Source organism: Manis pentadactyla, chromosome 2 (genome assembly GCF_030020395.1).
Source record: "Manis pentadactyla isolate mManPen7 chromosome 2, mManPen7.hap1, whole genome shotgun sequence".
Lineage (NCBI taxonomy): Eukaryota > Metazoa > Chordata > Mammalia > Pholidota > Manidae > Manis > Manis pentadactyla.
The window spans coordinates 43,819,551-43,837,068 of NC_080020.1; the positions used below are offsets into that span (position 1 = coordinate 43,819,551).

Consider the following 17,518-nt stretch of genomic DNA (forward strand, 5'->3'; position numbering starts at 1 on the left):
CTTCAGGAAGCACCCAACCCAATGCTGCCACTAGGCGAGGCATGGCAGTTAAGTTCTCAGGCTCTGGAGCCAGACCGCCTGGGTTCCAAACCTTGCTTCTCTACTGCTTACAGTTTCCTTAGCCTGTCAGAGATTCTAATTTCCCACTCATAATAGTGAGGTATCAGTAGCACCCACTTCCTAGTTATATTGTGAGAATTGGTTGAGAAAAATGCATGTAGAGCGCCTGGCATAGGAATTAGCACCCAGGAATATCTCACTAAATTTGAACTATCATTATTACCCTGCTCCTCCTTCAAGGCCCCAGTTTACTGGCCACTTCCTCCGTCAAACCTTTCTTGAATGCTACTGTTTACCTACAGCCCTGCCTCTCCTCTAGATGGCAAAGGCTCTTACAGTCATCAAGACCAATTTATTTCAACACTTAATTTTGGTCTGGTCTGTCACTGCAGCTCATCACATCTGTCTTAGTCTTATCTCCCCACCTTCCCTGGGAAGGCAAAATGAGGTAATGTCTGTGGAAGAGCTTATAAATTCCCAGTTGGAGAACACTGTTTTTATAATTTACAACTGTAAGCCTCTTGAGGGCAGAGACTCTGCCATCTCTGGAACCTCTTGCCATGCTGGGCATCAAGTCAGAACTTACTACTGGTTTATCATCTAAGTCACTCACAGTGTGACAGCTTCTGTAGGACATACTGAGCTTTCTTCTCTGCAGAGCATCCAGTTCAACCCTCCCTGTGCTGAGCAGGGATGAGAAAGGCATGATGCCTGTTCTCAAGGAGCTTTTCATTTAATTGGCAAAACAGGCATACCAATCACAACTCTTTCTTGCACATTATTCTTTGTTGATGTGCAAAATGGGGGCAGGGAGAAGGGTGTCAAGGTACTTTGAGGGCAGAGAGGAGAGAGAAGATGGGCACACCTCACTCTGAAAGCCACTGTGATAGAAGCATCTGGAATGAAGCCCAAACTCTTTAGCATCCCTTTAATTTCCTTTCCCCACACCTCCTCTCATGGAGATTAATTGCTCCAGACACACACAATGGCTTTGTGCTCCATAAGTCCATCTGTTATCACCTGGTGACTCCTCTACATCCCTCAAAACCCAACTATTACATTTATTTATATATATGCTTTACCCAGTTATGTTTCATGAGAGCAGAGACTAGGTCTTATCCATCTTTATATCTGCTCTATCACTGTATATGATATCATGCCTAGAAGCCAGCAGGTACTCAGTCATTTATGAAATTCAGAGGGGTCACTGACTATCAGAGATCCCAGTGACCACAGGCTCAGACCTGCAAGGAAATTCCAGTTATCTGACTCCCTGACTAGCCCCCTCTGTGGCCCCTTGGTTATCTCTTAACACATGGAGAGAGAATTTCTGGTATATTATGGTGGCTGGGTGGGTGGCAAAGAACTGTGCTTGAGCCAAACAGTCCCCTGGCCCAACCCAGAGGCATTACCCATCTTCTTGTTCAGGCAGAAGAGAAAGAAGGTCCCAGCCCAGTCTGGCCCATTGATTCGGGCCCTCCTGACACATAAACCATTTTTATGCTGCTCACTAAGCTGTCCATGGGTTTACAGCCCCGGCTCCTCCACTCGGCACTTGCTTTTATTTATTTTTATGCTTGAATGCAGAGAGAGCACTTTTGCTACAACACACACACTGCATTTTGGCAACCTCCCTCTCTCTTCTCTCTTCTCTCACCTCCCCCAGCTTCTTCATTTAGGTGCTTTTCCATTTTAAACCGCATGTGATATGTAATGGGTGTCCCTGGAGACTGCCAGGTCTCCAGCCCACTCTGCACGCCCCCCGCTCTGAGAGGTTCTCTACCCCTTTGGTCCAAGATGAACTGTTGGCTTCAGCCAAAGACAGAGCAGAGGGAAAGGATCCCCTATGTCCAGGGTTGTTGTTGTATTTTTTTTTTCAGAATTCTTTTTAAAGATAGAAAAAACCTATAAAAAAAAAAAGTTTTAATAACTCTTTTTAATACCCTGGTACCAGTCCCACCTCCACCTCTGTGCCACCCTTGCCCATCCACACACTCCAAATAACCCTATTAATAAGCATGGATATAAAGTATTAGTTATGCAAGATGAATACATTCTGGAGATCTGCTGTACAGCATTGGGTCTGTGGTCAACAATTCTGTATCCTGCACTTAAAATCGATTGAGGGTAGGTCTCAGTTTAAGTGTTCTTACCACACACATACACACACACACACACACACACACACACACACACACGCACAAAGCAAGAGTGAGAGAAAGAGCAACATGAAAGGAGGAATGGAAGAAAAAAAAAGTGACAGAACTGGCAGAAAAGAAAAATCCCAGGAGTGAACATCGGGAGAACCGGCCCAGCTCTATCCCCAGGAACTCTCTGACCTTAGCCCACCTACTGTGAACCGTTTCTCTTTGGAAAACGGAGCTAATGCCTCCCTGCCTGCGCGGGGGGAGGCTGGGACAGCAAACGTTCATTTATTAAGCACATCTAAGTGCAGGTTGTGGGTCACGCCCAGTGTTTGTCCTGGCCCTGCTTTCAGTTGGGCATGGGCAGCTGCTCTGCCCATCTGAATCTCTGTTTCACACCTGGGAAATTCAGATGCTACTAGTCACCTCTTGGAGTGTTAGTGAAGATCCAGAGAGCATGTAAATAAAGGTTTTAGCCTATTGTGTAGCTAGCTGTTCCTTTATTTAGCAGGGAAACTAGTATGAGAGGCAGGGGAAGGGTTGTGCTCCCTGGGAAGAATCTTGCTCTGTGTGTGGGACCACATCTAGGCTAAAGTGAGGCTTGCTGCTCTGTCCCAGGGGGCAGAGCTGCCCGGGTCACTCCTCAGCAAGGGCTGCAAGCCTGGAGGTGCCCCCTAACCTTTGTCTCCATGACTTCCTGCAGATGTGGGAAGAGGCCATCAGTCTGTGCAAGGAGCTGGCGGAACAGTACGAGATGGACATCTTTGACTATGAGTTGCTGAGCCAGAACCTGGTAAGACTAGCACTCTGGGCCTCAGCCCACCAGAGAGGCAGAGGAGAGGGGGCAAGAGGGCAGGCAGGGCTAGGGCACCAGAAAAAGAAGGGAAGTAGGGCCTGAGCCAAGAGAGGCCATGCTGAGCGTCTGCCTCCTGGTTGGGAATATTTCTGAAGGGAGGTGTGCTAGGAAAACTCAGTGACAGTTTCTCGGGGGGAGTGTTAAGTACCTGCTCAGTGCTGAGGCTGATACTGTTGCACACCCAGTAAACACTGTGCTACATTTGCAGTAAAAGTCCCACAAATCACAAAGCCAATTAAATAAAAACGCAAATTTGTGCTTTGTGAGTAACAGATAAATCACAATAAAATGCTCCCCATCTGGCCATTCCCCATTAGCTCCTCATGCTCATTGCTTGTGGTTTGGTGGGGGAAATGGAAAGTAGGGGAAGCAGCCTATCCTACTTATACTGCAGAGGCCAACGCTTGGCAGAGAGGTGGCCTCTGCTGGGAAAATGCCAAACTTTCTGGCTTCTCAGGCCAGCACCTCCGCCTCCCATATTTCCTGGAGACCTGAGAACCAGGACATCAGGGCTCCATCTTAGCCTATTTTGAGAGGACAATCAGCCAGCCCAGCTGTCTGGGGAGCTGTGAGAGCTGGTATATTTGGAGAAGATTTTTGGTTTCTGTTGTTGTAGTGGGCATTGGGTATGGAGTATCATGTTTTTCAAAACAACTGAGTCACAAGCTGTCTGCACTGCCTGTGAGATATGATGCACACACACACACGTAGTCACACCAAGAAATACTTATATCTACCCCATACACACATCCACACAGAGGTTTTTAGGTGTGGAGGCACATGTGCCTTCTAATGTCATGTGTTCATGTGCACGCACCCCCCCACACACCCAGTGCACACACATTCATGCACACTGTTGTATGTGCACACCTGTGCACCAGACCCACATTGCACAGTCTTGTGTCCAGGTCCATGCACATTAATCTTACACATTGTATCAAATTTAAGATACCATTGTTTGTGAGGTGCACTGTTCTTTTTTATGTGTCCTGCCATTATTTCTGTTTGGCTAATAGCAATTCTAAGATGTCATCAGGTGTAAAATAAGATACAAACTATTTTCGGAGATAATGGAAATATGAAAAACACACACTTCTCTGAACTGGTGAAATATGTTAGGAAGACATCTATATCCTTAGATGCTTTTCCATCCACAGATGATCACAAATACACACCTAGTGTGCCTGGAGGTGGGAGCAGTGAGGTGATGGTGGGAGTTCTACATGGGTTCAGTTCCATGCTTACTGGCTCATATGTACTATGAGATACCATTTATTTATTTCTAAAACAGAGATATAATCTTGTGGGATGTAACGAGGATGAAGCAAGTAACCGAGTTAGTGCAGTGGAGTGATTAACGTAGTACCTGGTATATGGTAAATGTAGGTCTTATTACTGTTATGGTTACAGACATATCCGTGGGGTTGCAAATATGTGCATTTGGCACATTGGTTTCTGGTATGGTGATCGTATCTTATCTATGGGCCTCTCTGAGTGGAATGTACCTTTGATACACATCTATGTTGTCAACAAGCTGTGAGTTTTCTTCTTTCAGATCCAGCAGGCAAAATTCTATGAAAACATCATGAAAATCCTGAGGCCCAAGCCAGACTACTTTGCTGTCGGGTACTATGGCCAGGGATTCCCCTCCTTTCTGCGGGTGAGTGGGTTTGTGGGTGACTCAGGCACAGACTGAGGCTGGGGGCCGTGGTGGGCCAGTGTCCTTCTGTGCTTTGAGTAGCTACTTATGCTGATGTACATGCACATCTGTGCACCAATCCCACACTGCACAGTCTTGTATCCAGGTCCATGCACATTAATCTTACACATTGTATCAAATTTAAGATGCCATTGTTTATGAGGTGCACTGTTCTTTTTTATGTGTCCTGCCATTATTTCTGTTTGGCTAATAGCAGACAGGATGCTGAGCTCTCCTCTGCTGAGTGCTGGCCTGCACCCAGCACACCCCTCAATCCCCCTTCCATCACCACCACCTTCTGCCCCCTGACCTGTGTTTCTCTGAAAGGACAGCAGCTGGAGTCGCCTTGTGAGGTGGTGAGCTCCTGGTCTCTGGAATGAGTTGTTCAGGGAAAGGCTGGAGACCTCTACTACCCAACAAGCACGGTGGGGCACTAATTCTCAGAACTTGTGGTCTCAGGACCCCTTTTCTCTCAACAAGTATCAAAGTTCCCTAAGAACTTCTCTATGTGTAGTCTACATTTACCGAATTAAAAATTAAAACTGAGAAAAATTTTAAATATTTATCAACTTACTTAAAAATAACAACAAACTCCCTATGAGTTAATTGTATTTTTATGAAAAATAGCTATGCTTTCCAATAAAAAAAATCAGTGCACACAGTGAGATTGTTTCATACTTATGTAAATCCCTTTAATGTCTGGATTAAGAGAAGACAGCTAGATTCTTGTACCTGCTTCTGCATGCAGTGCATTGCAATAGCACACACCACGAAGCCTCCGCAGTAACTACGACACGCGGGACAGAAGGAGAGCAAAAAAAGGCAAGGAACAGCTTACAATTAGTAAAAGAAGAGTTTTGATCTTGTGAGGCCCTGAAAAGGTCTTGGGGACCCCCAGGGACCCCCAGAGCAGTGTCCTAACTGCTGCTTTTGCTCTCATGGGTTATCCAGTTGTCACAGCGAGAGCTGGATTAGGTCGGCTATGAGCTTTCTTCCTGCCTGTGCTCTGTGGTTCAATTCTGAGGTCAGGGAGATACAAAAGACACATAAATCTGATCTCTGATCTCACCTGGTTTTTGGTTTGAGAGATAAATCACTTACCGTCACCAACCAATGTGGGAATCAGAGTGGGTTTATGGGAGTGAGCACCACGAGCAGCAGAAGGGATTGAGCATTTCCTCAGTGGAAGAGGGGTGGCTTCCCAAACCTGATCTCACATCAGAACCACCAGGGAACCTGTTAAAAATACATGTACCTGGCCCCTATTCCTGCAGATTCCATTTCAAGTTTGGAGTGAGGCCTGGGGATCTAAACTTCTGAAAGTCTCCCAAGCCCATTTGATGATTCGTCATATTTGGAAGCACTGATATACATAAAGATGATAGATGTGGGTTTGGGCAGAAGAACTTAGGGGCCACTAGGGGCAGCACAGATGGTACAGCCATGGCCTAGAACAGAATTTCTCAACCTCAGCTCTAGTGACATTTTGGACCAGGTCATTCCTGGTTGTGGGCTGTCCTGTTCATTGAAGGATATTTAGTGGCATCCTGACCCTCTACCCACCAGGTCCCAATAGCCCCCTGCCCTGAGTTGTGACAACCACAAATGTTTCCAGGCATTGCCAGTGTCCTTCAGAGGAGAAATCACTGCCTCTATGAAAAGGACTGATCTAGAAGAGGCTAACATGGTCAGGGAAGTGTAATGGGTGTGTTTCCATGGAGCTAGGGCCAGAATCCAGGTAGTAAAGGACCAAAATGCTGGTCCCTTCCATCCCAGAGGCCCAGCCCACATGGCCCATTAAAGGCAGGAGGGACATTTTGTGAGTGTGTAAATAAGAAAGTAGGTGTGACACAGTGAAAGTTGCATGAGGAATTATTCTGAAAGCTGAACATAGGATGGTTTAAAGAAGCTCTTAGCATCCAGAATCTGTTCTCCTTTTAAAATCAATCTTTTTAAAGAAGCAGTGTACCCAGTGAGAAGGACAGTGAGTTGTGCTCCTCCTTTCCATGGTGAGGAAGCAGCAGTGTGCAAGGCACTGAAAATTATACTCACAAAGTGGTCCTGCTTCAGGGAGCTTACAGTCCTCAAGTCAAAGAGACATTCAACAACTACTAGATCAGTGGGGGTCACCATAGCCCAGTGCTCATGTCACTAGCCTCCCAGCTTTGCTTGGAAATGTCCTCCAAGCCTTGGCCCTGAGATCCCTGATGAGTGTCCTTTCTTTGCAGAACAAAGTGTTCATCTACCGAGGAAAGGAGTATGAGCGAAGAGAAGATTTCCAAATGCAACTGATGAGTCAGTTCCCCAATGCGGAGAAGATGAACACGACCTCTGCTCCCGGGGATGATGTGAAGAGCGCCCTAGGCCAGTGTATCCTTGGAGAATGCCTCAACCCTGGAGCTGGGCAGCTCTGCAGGGACTTTAACCACCAGCACCCCACCTTAGAGATCAGAGCTACCAGAATCACTGCTGTGGGGCCAATTTTGGTGTCAAGAGTGGGATCCCAAAGCCTACCTCAGAAAATGCTAAATGTTGCATCCATTGATTAATTCACATTTATGCCTTGATTCTCCTAATGAACACTATCAAACCCTGATTCTGTGCCAAGCAGTGTGAAAGGCACTGAAGATTACACTCACAAAGTAGTTGTATCTGCAGGGAGCTTACAGTTCAGCAAGTGAAGCACTGAACAATTGCCCCAATAAATACGTATTTATAAAAATGTGATCAATGTCAGTATCCTTAATGCAGGATACTGTGATTGGGAGGTAGGGAAGGCTTCCTTGAGAAAGATGATGTGTAAGGTCAGTAACCAGCCAGAGGTTAGTGAACAGTAGGAAAAGTGTCTCAGACAGAGGGAAAGATCATCCTGTGCAAAGGCCTTGAGTGTGGGAAGGAGCATAGCAGGTTCGAAGAACTGAAATGGCACCATGTGGCTCTTCTAATAAAATCGAAATTCCTGAATGAGGCCTGCAAGGCTCTCTGTCCTCTGACCCCTGCCTGTCTTTCCAATGCCATTGCCCCCCAACTCTTTGTTTGCTTTCTCATGTTCCTCTGTTTCTGTTCCTTAAATAAACCCAGCTTGTTCTGATTTCTGGGCCTGAGCATGTCTGTTCCCTCTGCTTGGTGCCTTTCTCCATCTCCTTCCTTACCCATTAGATCCTAACTCAGTGTCACCTCCCAAAAGAGGCCTTTCCTGGTCACATAATCTACAGTGGCCTTTTATGAAATCTTCATGAGCCTCTTATCTCAAACTCATTTGTTTTTTTTAGAAAACTGATCTCAATCCATTGTGTCCTTTTGTGTTCATTAAATCTGCGCAGAAGCTGGACCATAAGCTCCCGGATGGCTAGGGACTGGCCCTGCTTGTTTACTGCACTGAGCCCCTGAGCTCCCCCAATCTCTCACTGCACCTGGCACAAAGCTGACTCTCAGAAAATACTTGTGGATTAATAGAAAGGCAAAGAAAACAAGAGAGAAAGAAATGCATGATGGACAAACAGAGAAAGGAATGAGGGAGGCAAAAGGGAGCCCGCCAGCTCTCTGGAGTACACAGGAGGGCACGGGTCCCATGGGGGAGTGCTAGTGGGATGGGGTTGGGTGAGGTGTTTCCAGGGCCGGGACCTCTTGCTGGGCAGGAGGCAGGGAGTGCATAAACCCAAGGATAAGGCAGACAGCTGAGCAGGGGTGCATTAACCTAGCCTGGCTCCCCAATTTGTACCCTTTAGCACAAATTAAGTTATAGACTTTAAAATGGGGGGGACAGGTTGCATGGCTGGTCTGCTAAGTCTGCCAAACCGTAATCCAAATATTTTCCCCTCGGGTGATAAATATTCATCTGTAACCTTTTCATTATGCTTGCCTGCCCTTCATGCCTGCTCTACCATGATTATTTGCAGGAGGAAATGGAACTGGTGGTGGAGCTGACTGGTTACAAATGTGAATCTGGTTTTAGTTGAGACATGGGATTATTACTAAGGCCCTGCTAAGTAGACACCCAGATGTTGACCAGCTCAGGCCTTTTCACTCAGTATGGGAGAGAGCATATATTACTGGGCTATCTCATCCTATGCAGAGCCTGAGTCAGCACCAGAAACCAGGTAGGAAATGAATCAGGAAGGGTTGGCATTTGCTAAGTGTCCTCTTCATGCCATGCCTAAGACTGAATACTTTAGCACCATTATTTCCATAATCCCCACAAAACCCTATAAGATGGGTATTAATTTTCCCTATTTCATGGAGAGGGAATATGTATGGCAGGGGAAGTAAAGAGGTTTGCCTAAGGTTACAAAGCTAGTTAGTAATGGGGTTGAGATTTAAACTTCACAATCTATGTGTCTCAAAGTTGGTATTCTTTCTCTAATGCCATCATTTTAAGATTACTGGACAGAATGTTCTTTATTATTTGTCCATCATGTACTAGGCATTTTTCATGCCTTGTTTAATTTTCTTCTCATAAATCTAAGAACTGGATATTACTCTCTGCATCTTGCAAATAAGAAAACTGAGGCTCAAAAAGTGTAAGCAGTTTGCATCAGGTACCAGCAAGTGATGGAGCTAGGATTTGAACTCAGGTCTGCTTTTTGCCCAAATCTGAGCTTTAATGCTGTGCTCTCTTGCCTTTACTTGTTAAAAAGCTGACAGACAATTTGGAAAGGTGACAAATCTCAGGTCTTTTCACTTAGGGATCTAAATAAGGGAAGACATTTGAAAGTGAAGGTCTCTTAGTAGGGTGTCTCCTGTCCTCGACTCTCCCCTCTTTCCTGACCTCAGAGCCGCAATTCCATGTGTAGATGAAATATGTGGTGATTCTAGCCATGCAGCCTCCTAGGCATGACCTGAGGGCTCTGGCATCACTGGCTTCCCCAGGACAGGTCCTCTTGGGCCAAGGCCAGTTGCTGAGATCAGTAGACCAGACCTAGAAATTTCTCTTTAAAGGACCAGATAGGAAATATTTTAGTCTTTGTGGGTTGTGTGGTCTCTTTCACAACTACTTACCTATGTTGTAGGTGACAAGGAAGCCATGGAGAGGTGTGGCTATGTCCCAATAAAACTTTGTGAACACTGAAATTTGAATTTAATATCATTTTCACAGGTCACAAAATACTCTTTTTTTTCTCAACCACTTACAAATATAAAAACTATTCTTAGCTGTGAATCATAAAATAACTGGTGGAGAACCTGATTTGACCCCAGGGCCATAGTGTGCCAACTTCTGCCCTAGACTTAATGCAGAGTAGTTTTCCTCCCAGAAAAGCCTGTTGGCTGAATGGTCTGAGAAATAAAATGGCTCTCCTGAATATGACAGAAATCCTTTCAGTGAGGTTTGTTCATTTGTGTTAAGCATTGTTCTCTCTCTCTCTCTCTCTAAGGTACCCTTATTTAATGTGGAAATATTCTTCAGAGGTAAAACAACTAAATCCCCTACATGTTAGTATGGAGTGAGTTTAGGGGGACAATTGAACTTAACTTGGAATTATATTATAGTCATTTCCTATGTGTAAAAGAATCATAGCCTGTGCCATCAGAAAGCCCACCATCTGGTGGGGAGGGCTTGGGGTGGGGAGAGAAGACAGGGAGCTGGGGAGATAAGAGTCCTAAGTACAGACAGAATGTATGGAGAGTCAGAGGAAGGAAAATGACACCTGCCTGACGGTAAATTGAATGTTCATAGAGGCTGTGGTATTTGATATTTGCCGAAAGGGCTCATGGGGAGAGATGGTGACGTGAGAAAATATTTCAAGCAAAGGGAAGGGTAGAATCTTTTATATCCAGAGATAATGGTGGGAAATGGGTTGGGGTCACAGTGGAGTTAGCTTTGAATGCCAACAAGAAGAGTTTGTGATTCCTTGGTGGGCAGAAATATCAGGCCCAGGAAAAGAGTTTTTGGAGTTAGGTTGGTCATTGGGTAGAAGAGAGGGATGAGAGAATTTGCATGCCTAACAGAGAGATGGGTGAGGGAGACAAGGAAGGTAGGAAAAGGGAGGCAAGGTCACGAATGGGAATAGTGGTGACTGGCTTTGTTCATTTGGCTTGCCATATTATTGGCTTAAAATGAATAATGGTCTAGAATAGTATGACAAAGATCTGGCTGATGCAGTGTGTCTCTGACATCCTGTGCCCATGGCAGGCATCCCCAATTGATCATGGAACGTTTTCCCGCTGAACTTGGACCTGCCTTACAATCCTGCCAAACTTTCACACTTTTGAAAGCAGTTACTTTCAAACATTCAGAGTTGGAGTGTAAAATGATACCTATTTGCGTGCTCTGAAGCAGTGCTTCTCAAACTTGAGACACCTAAGAGTTCACCTGAAGATATACAGACTGTGATTCAGTAGGTCTGGTAGAGCCTGAGATTCACCGCTTCTAACAAGGTCTCAGGAGATACTGGTGCTGCTGGTTAGAGGCCTGCACTGAGTAGCAGTTGAGAGTCAAAAAACCCTGAACATACGGTTAAAACACCCAAATACAAACCTCTGCTCTGTGCTCACAGGCTGTGTGACCTTCAGCCAGCTGTCTTCTTTGAACTTGATGAACTCATCTATGACACAGGGATGATTTACCTTAGTAATGCTGCTTAGTAGAATTGAACAGATGAAGAGAGACCACGGGGAACTATGCTCTATTGATTGAGAGCTGTGAATTCATTAGATGGTATCACTGTACTATAGCAAATGACAATGATGATTAAGGACCTCTAACCAACTATTAGCAGGGGCTAAACCCTGGGATAGGGTTCGAGTGACAGGAAGCTCTGATAAGGACCATGGTAACTGCTAACTGGTCATGAGGACCTAGTTGGCAGCCAGCAGCCTGAGACTGGTCATTCAATGACAACGTGACCCCAGAAGGGCTGTGCTAGGAGGTCTGTTGTTGCTGTGACCAGCCGACACCCTGTGAGCCCTTAACTGCAGGAATCCCAGACATCCAGTGTTTCATGGTCCAGCCTGTCTTGGATGAACACCCGAGGTTCAAGAATAAGCCGGTACCTGACCAGATTATAAAGTAAGATCCGCAGCCCACTGGAAGGAGGGATGGGGAGAAATCCCATGGGGCCGCCAAGCTGAGCTGGTGGCAGGACAGGCCCTAGTGCCCTTCTAGTTCCTTCTCTATCTTAGCCAGCCTGTTCTCCCTTTTCCCTTGGGAAAAGAATCACCCCCAGTTATCCACCTGGGCTCTGTCCCTTAGAGGCTGAATGAGCAGTGGATGGGAGGAACCAGGGTATGGCTCTGCTCGCGGCACAGTAAATCCTCGGTAAGCAATGATGAGATTCACTGAACTGGACATAGAAAGCTTATTGGTCAGGTTGATCCCAGAACAGTTCCAAAGAATCCATAGCCACAGGGTGTGAGCTGGGCAGGCAACAGGTAGAGTGGGGGACAAGAAATTGGTGCTCATGCTGAGCACGTTCTCAAAGAGACTCTTTTCAGCATTTGTTAAGGCATTTACAATGGTTGTGCTCTATGATAAAGGGGCGTCAGAGGAAGCAGCATGAAGGCAGTGTCAATCTGCTTAATTCCAGATTGCAAGGTCAGTGATGAGACCTTACCTCCTGAAGATCTTATAAGGCTGCCCCCCTCAGGCCCAGGTACCAAATATGGCACCTTGAGTGTTTCAGTAAAACCCCTCTCCTCTAGAAGGACCAGTCAGAAGCAGGAGCTCCTTTGTGAGAGGAAAAAGTGCTTCAGCCCCTCTCAGCAGCATCACATCAATGCAGGTGGCTGAGCAGGTATAGCTCAACTTGGATCTCAGCCTCCCATACCCTTTCAGCCAGGCACTGTGGGCAGGCAGCAAGACTGCAGCTAGCACAGTGCCCTGCCTGCTCTAATGTTGGAATCACCCTAGAGACTCAGGAAGAGTGATTTGGGGGTGGCGGGGACACCTAAGAAAATCCTTGGGAAATACCCCTGGGACATTAGGCTAGGACCTTAGGTATATCTACATCCTTTATTGAGATCACAGGAAATAATGACTCAGGCAACACTGTGTGCATTAATGCTGGACTCCAACTCCTTGGGTGCCCTAAGGGGTGCTATGTTCTCCTGAGGAAACAATAAGAGTCTAGCTTCTAAATGACCTTGAAAGGAAAGCCCGGTTTTAAACGCGACCAGAAGAACTCTGCCAAACCTGAAGTTTACTGTCCGGGGCCTTTCCGGCCAGCATGCGGCTGGGTCAGGGTCTGTGTCAGCAGCCAGGCATGCCACTAGAAGCCACAGCCTCTTCCTGTTTTGCAGCTTTTATAAATCCAACCACGTGCAGAAGTTCCACTACTCTCGGCCAGTGCGCAGGGGGGCTGTTGACCCCGAGAATGAGTTTGCCGTGAGTATCCCCACCCTTCAGCAGCCTTCATCACTCCCTCGGGTCACCTTGACCAGCCAGAGCAGAGCCTGTGCCCGCCAAATTCAGAATGGGGGGGCATTTGATCCAAAGCTGAAGGAAGTAGAACTAACATCCATTGATAGGGCGACATGCATTCTTCAGTCTCTTCCTTTGAGTTTGTTTTTCATTTCCTGAGCCTCTCCTCTTTCAAGATAGAACCCAGGCCTTGTGTGGGATGGCTTTTCAACCACGAGGCACTCAGGCATTTCCAGGGAGCAGGGGCCCTCAGGCTCAGCAGGGGTGTTGCAGTCAGACCTTCCAGGAAACACCAGTAAGAAGCCACAGTGGTTTCAGTCCCCACCGGCCCCTGTGTGTTTCCCAGGTAGGACCTACATTCTATTCCCAAGGGCCAAGGCTGGCATGAGAAGGCGGCCCCAAGCCTCTCTCTCAGCTCTTTGTCTTAGACTGTGGTTCATCATATTTTGGGAGTCACTGCTCCTTTGAGAATCTAATGAGCACATCAGGTATTTTTCCTTTTAAGCTTCAGGTAACGTTTTTTCCATGCAAATGAAAACTCCATCCACGCAGCCACTCACTAATATCTGCCCATCCCAGTAATCCCTTGAGGCACCTCTACAGAATCCTACCAAGAACCCATTTTATGATTGAATAAACTGAGACTCAAAGAGAAGAAATCCCACAGAGGCCAAGGCAAAAATTCTGGCTAGAATGCAAATGTTTGAACTCCCTTGTGCAGATAGCATGTATTTTGCTTCTCAGCACACTTCAGGAGCTCCATGTCCTCAAATAGCCAAGGATCTTACATCTCCACAGAAAATGCACATGGATGCATTCAATATTGTCTAAAAATTCTGACTGTTGAGATCCAGGTTAAAACTCTGGGCCTAAATCAGTGGAAAACTTGAACTTCCTGTTGGGAAAGAATTCTGAAGAGTAAGGTGTGAGTGCATTTCTGGATCTTGCAATATTTATTCTGATTTTGGGTGGATAGAAGGCCTGAGCGCTTGGCTGTGTTCGCTGATAGCCAGGTTTCTAAGTGTGTTGCTTTCCTGCCCTTGCCATCCCCTGCCCGTGGGACAGTCGATGTGGATCGAGAGAACCTCCTTCATGACTGCGTACAAGCTTCCAGGGATCCTGCGCTGGTTTGAAGTGGTTCACATGTCCCAGGTGAGTTTCCAAGCCTTCAGGCACACCCACTCCCTGCTGATAGACAGGACACAGCCATCCTCCCAAGGCCTCTTTGACTGTAAAAGGGGGACAAGCTTTTGTTGGAAGCCACTGTGGGAGCTCTGGAATTCTAGTGCAGGAAGGGACCCAAGGCAGCCTCCAGATTACCTTCTGTCAGGTATTTTTCCTTTTAAGCTTCAGGTAACGTTTTTTCCATGCAAATGAAACCTACCATAGAATCCAGGAACAAAGCTTATAAATGGGGAACTTTGTAGCTGGGGGCAGGGCAGAGGCAGAGGGCCTGGGACTCCATCCACACAGCCACTCACTAATATCTGCCCATCCCGGTAGTCCCTTGAGGCACCTCTACAGAATCCTGCCAAGAACCCATTTTATGATTGAATAAACTGAGACTCAAAGAGAAGAAATCCCACAGAGGCCAAGGCAAAAATTCTGGCTAGAATGCAAATGTTTGAACTCCCTTGTGCAGATAGCATGTATTTTGCTTCTCAGCACACTTCAGGAGCTCCATGTCCTCAAATAGCCAAGGATCTTACATCTCCCAGGATGCAAAGAAAAAGCCAGGGTAGTTGTGAGGAAACCTGAAAAGTAGGGACATATTCAGGATGTCTTATTCATTTATTCATTCAATAAATATTTCATAAGTACCTAACACATGACAAGCAACTGGAGATTTTGCAGTGAAGCTTACATTCTAGTGGGGAAGACATGTACTAAAAAGGGCAAAGTAAATATATAACATGTCAGATGCTGACTACGGAGAAAAATAAAAGCAAAAGGTGATGGAGGAAGGGTTGCTATCTTAAGAAGGGTGTGGCCGGAGAAGGCCTCCCAGCTAAAATGTCTTCTGAGCAAAGGCCTGGAGGGCTTTTGAGAGAGTGATGCATGCGGATACTGATGGGAAAGACATTCTAGCAGAGGAGCAGCAAGGGCGCAGGCCCTGGGGCAGAACATGCCTGTGTCTGAATCAGAACAAGTGAGGGGTGAGAAGTGGTAGTCTGAAACCACTTTAAAGGCCACCACAGGGACTGTGGCTTTTCCACTGACTGGCCTGCAGCCATGAGCAGAGGACAGACATGTCTGACATTTCGAGTTACTGTATTATCAGCATCAAGACCCCCTCACCCCAGCCCTTAATGCCTCCTGGTTGGCACCAGCAGCCTGCTAATCTCCTTTACATAGGTGCCCTCCAATCTCCTTTTCATAAGTATGGCCTAGACCTTAGGGAAGGTATTATAATGATGATGACATCAACAAGCATTTATCAAGCATGTGCTAAAATCTCATGATCTCATTTAAACCCCTCAGCAATGCAGGAAGGTAGATATTACTATTCTCCTGTTTTACAGATCAGGGAACTGAGGTGCAGAGTAAATTAGCTGGCTGCTCAAAGATTAGTAAAAGAGGTGGGATTTGACTTCAACCTGCCATATCAGGCATCTGGACTGGACTTATTCTCTCTTTCTTCCTCAGGGATCCCCAGGCCACCCCAGCAATAAGTAGTACCCTGGAAAAGAAGAAACTATTCATGCCCTTTACTCATGGGACACAGTGACACATGATAAGCTTCACCAAGTGTCCCAGGCACTGCACCAAGGGCTTTATAGCATTATCCTATTTAACCCTCACAAACCCTGTGAAGTGCAAACTATTACTAATCCCATTTTTGAGGTGAGGAATCAGAAACTTCCTGCTAATCTGCAGTGTCTGCCCACTGGCCCGGTTGTGCCGTTTCCTCTGGCTGAGGTCAGCAAAGTGCCTCTCTCCTTGCAGCTGTCCCCACCACCCTGTAGGCAAACTGAGGCATCCCTGCCTGCACTTCCCACCTCTCTCCACTCCGGAATTTCTCCTCAAAGCACCTATCACCTCCTAATAGGCACATAATTTGCCTGCATGTTTATTTTTATTATGTAGATTTTGAATATAACAATATATTGGAATATAAGCTCCACTAGAACAAAAGTTCCAGGAAGGTGGATTTTTGTCTGTTTTGTTCCCTATTGTATCTCCAAGTGCAAAGAATAGTCCAAGGCACATAACTGGTGCTCAAGAATATTCGTTAAGTAAATCCATCAATCAATCACTCAATTAACATGCAGAAACCCATAATATCTGAACTAGTAACTTTATTTTTTGAACTCAAGATTCTGAAGTTAGGAAACTGTCAATGTTTTTGCTTTGTTCCACTTATCCCAATACCTTCTGATAAAGGGTTGGAAAAAACCTCCAAAAAATTGACCAGGGTGAATTTATCTCTTCATAGCCTCCCTCTGTTGAGTTACCAAGAATTTCAGGATATCTCAGATACAAAAGTCTCATGCCTGCTGAGTGAGTTCATTTCCAAGCATTGGTTTTCGTGTTACGTGGATTCGTGTCTCATTCTCGGTGGCTCCCTTGGTGAATTGTCATGACTATAGTACTATTTGCACAGAGGCGTTTTCTGACAGGATTCAAATGTAAGTTCTGCTTGTGGAAGCTTCTTTTCTTGTCCTGGGCCCTGAGAGCCTGTTATCTCTACAAGAAGCCCTGATCTGAGGGTCAGAAACCCAAATTGAACTTGGTCATAAAAGAGCTGTGCGTTGTTGGACCAACGCTGTATATCTTTACTGAGAGACCCTCTGGAGGTCATTTAGTCCAAGAGCTACAAATGCAAATACCTTCGGAACCCAAGAAGATAATGGAAATATGTGAAACAGTCACATTAAGACAACAGAAAGCACTGAAGCTGTGACAAACTCCCACCACTTGTATTAAATTTTAAGAAATTATAACTCATGTGCTGGCAGAGTGATAGACCTTTCCAGGCCCATTTTGGCCTACAGATCTCCAGTGTGGCTCTCCACATCTGGTTCTTGTCCAGTGCCATCATTTTGCTTATGAGGGAAAAAAAAGCCCATAGAGTGGACTTGCCCTGACCATGTTAGATGGTGGAAAGAAGATGTGACGATGATGCTGTCTTATGCAGCCCACAGGGCTCCTGAGAGGGTCTGAGAAGGTGATACAGAGGAAATGCCTTTGAAGACTATGAAACGCCACTTGATGGCAAGGGATTACTTGCATGTCATCTTTTGGCTGATGATCCTCCTCTCCTTTAAAACTGTTTCCAAAATGCTTTCCCCCAATAGTCATTTTCCCCTCACAGCAAGTTTGGCAAGGGTTATCCACCTACACTGCTGATAAGGAAACTGAGACCCAGTTTAGGAAAGAGACCAGTGATTTGAGGGTTTAAC

The 17,518-nt window shown here is 46.0% G+C and overlaps 1 protein-coding gene across 1 annotated transcript in view; it reads left to right on the top strand.

The window, feature by feature from the left end:
• DOCK2 (dedicator of cytokinesis 2) overlaps positions 1-17,518 on the top strand; it is a 412,382-nt gene that overhangs the window by 378,419 nt on the left and 16,445 nt on the right. The window contains exons 39-44 of the mRNA XM_036884746.2: positions 2,908-2,997; positions 4,616-4,720; positions 6,988-7,129; positions 11,684-11,765; positions 12,995-13,079; positions 14,181-14,267. Coding sequence (XP_036740641.2) covers positions 2,908-2,997; positions 4,616-4,720; positions 6,988-7,129; positions 11,684-11,765; positions 12,995-13,079; positions 14,181-14,267 — 591 coding nt within the window. The remainder of the gene's footprint in view (positions 1-2,907; positions 2,998-4,615; positions 4,721-6,987; positions 7,130-11,683; positions 11,766-12,994; positions 13,080-14,180; positions 14,268-17,518) is intronic.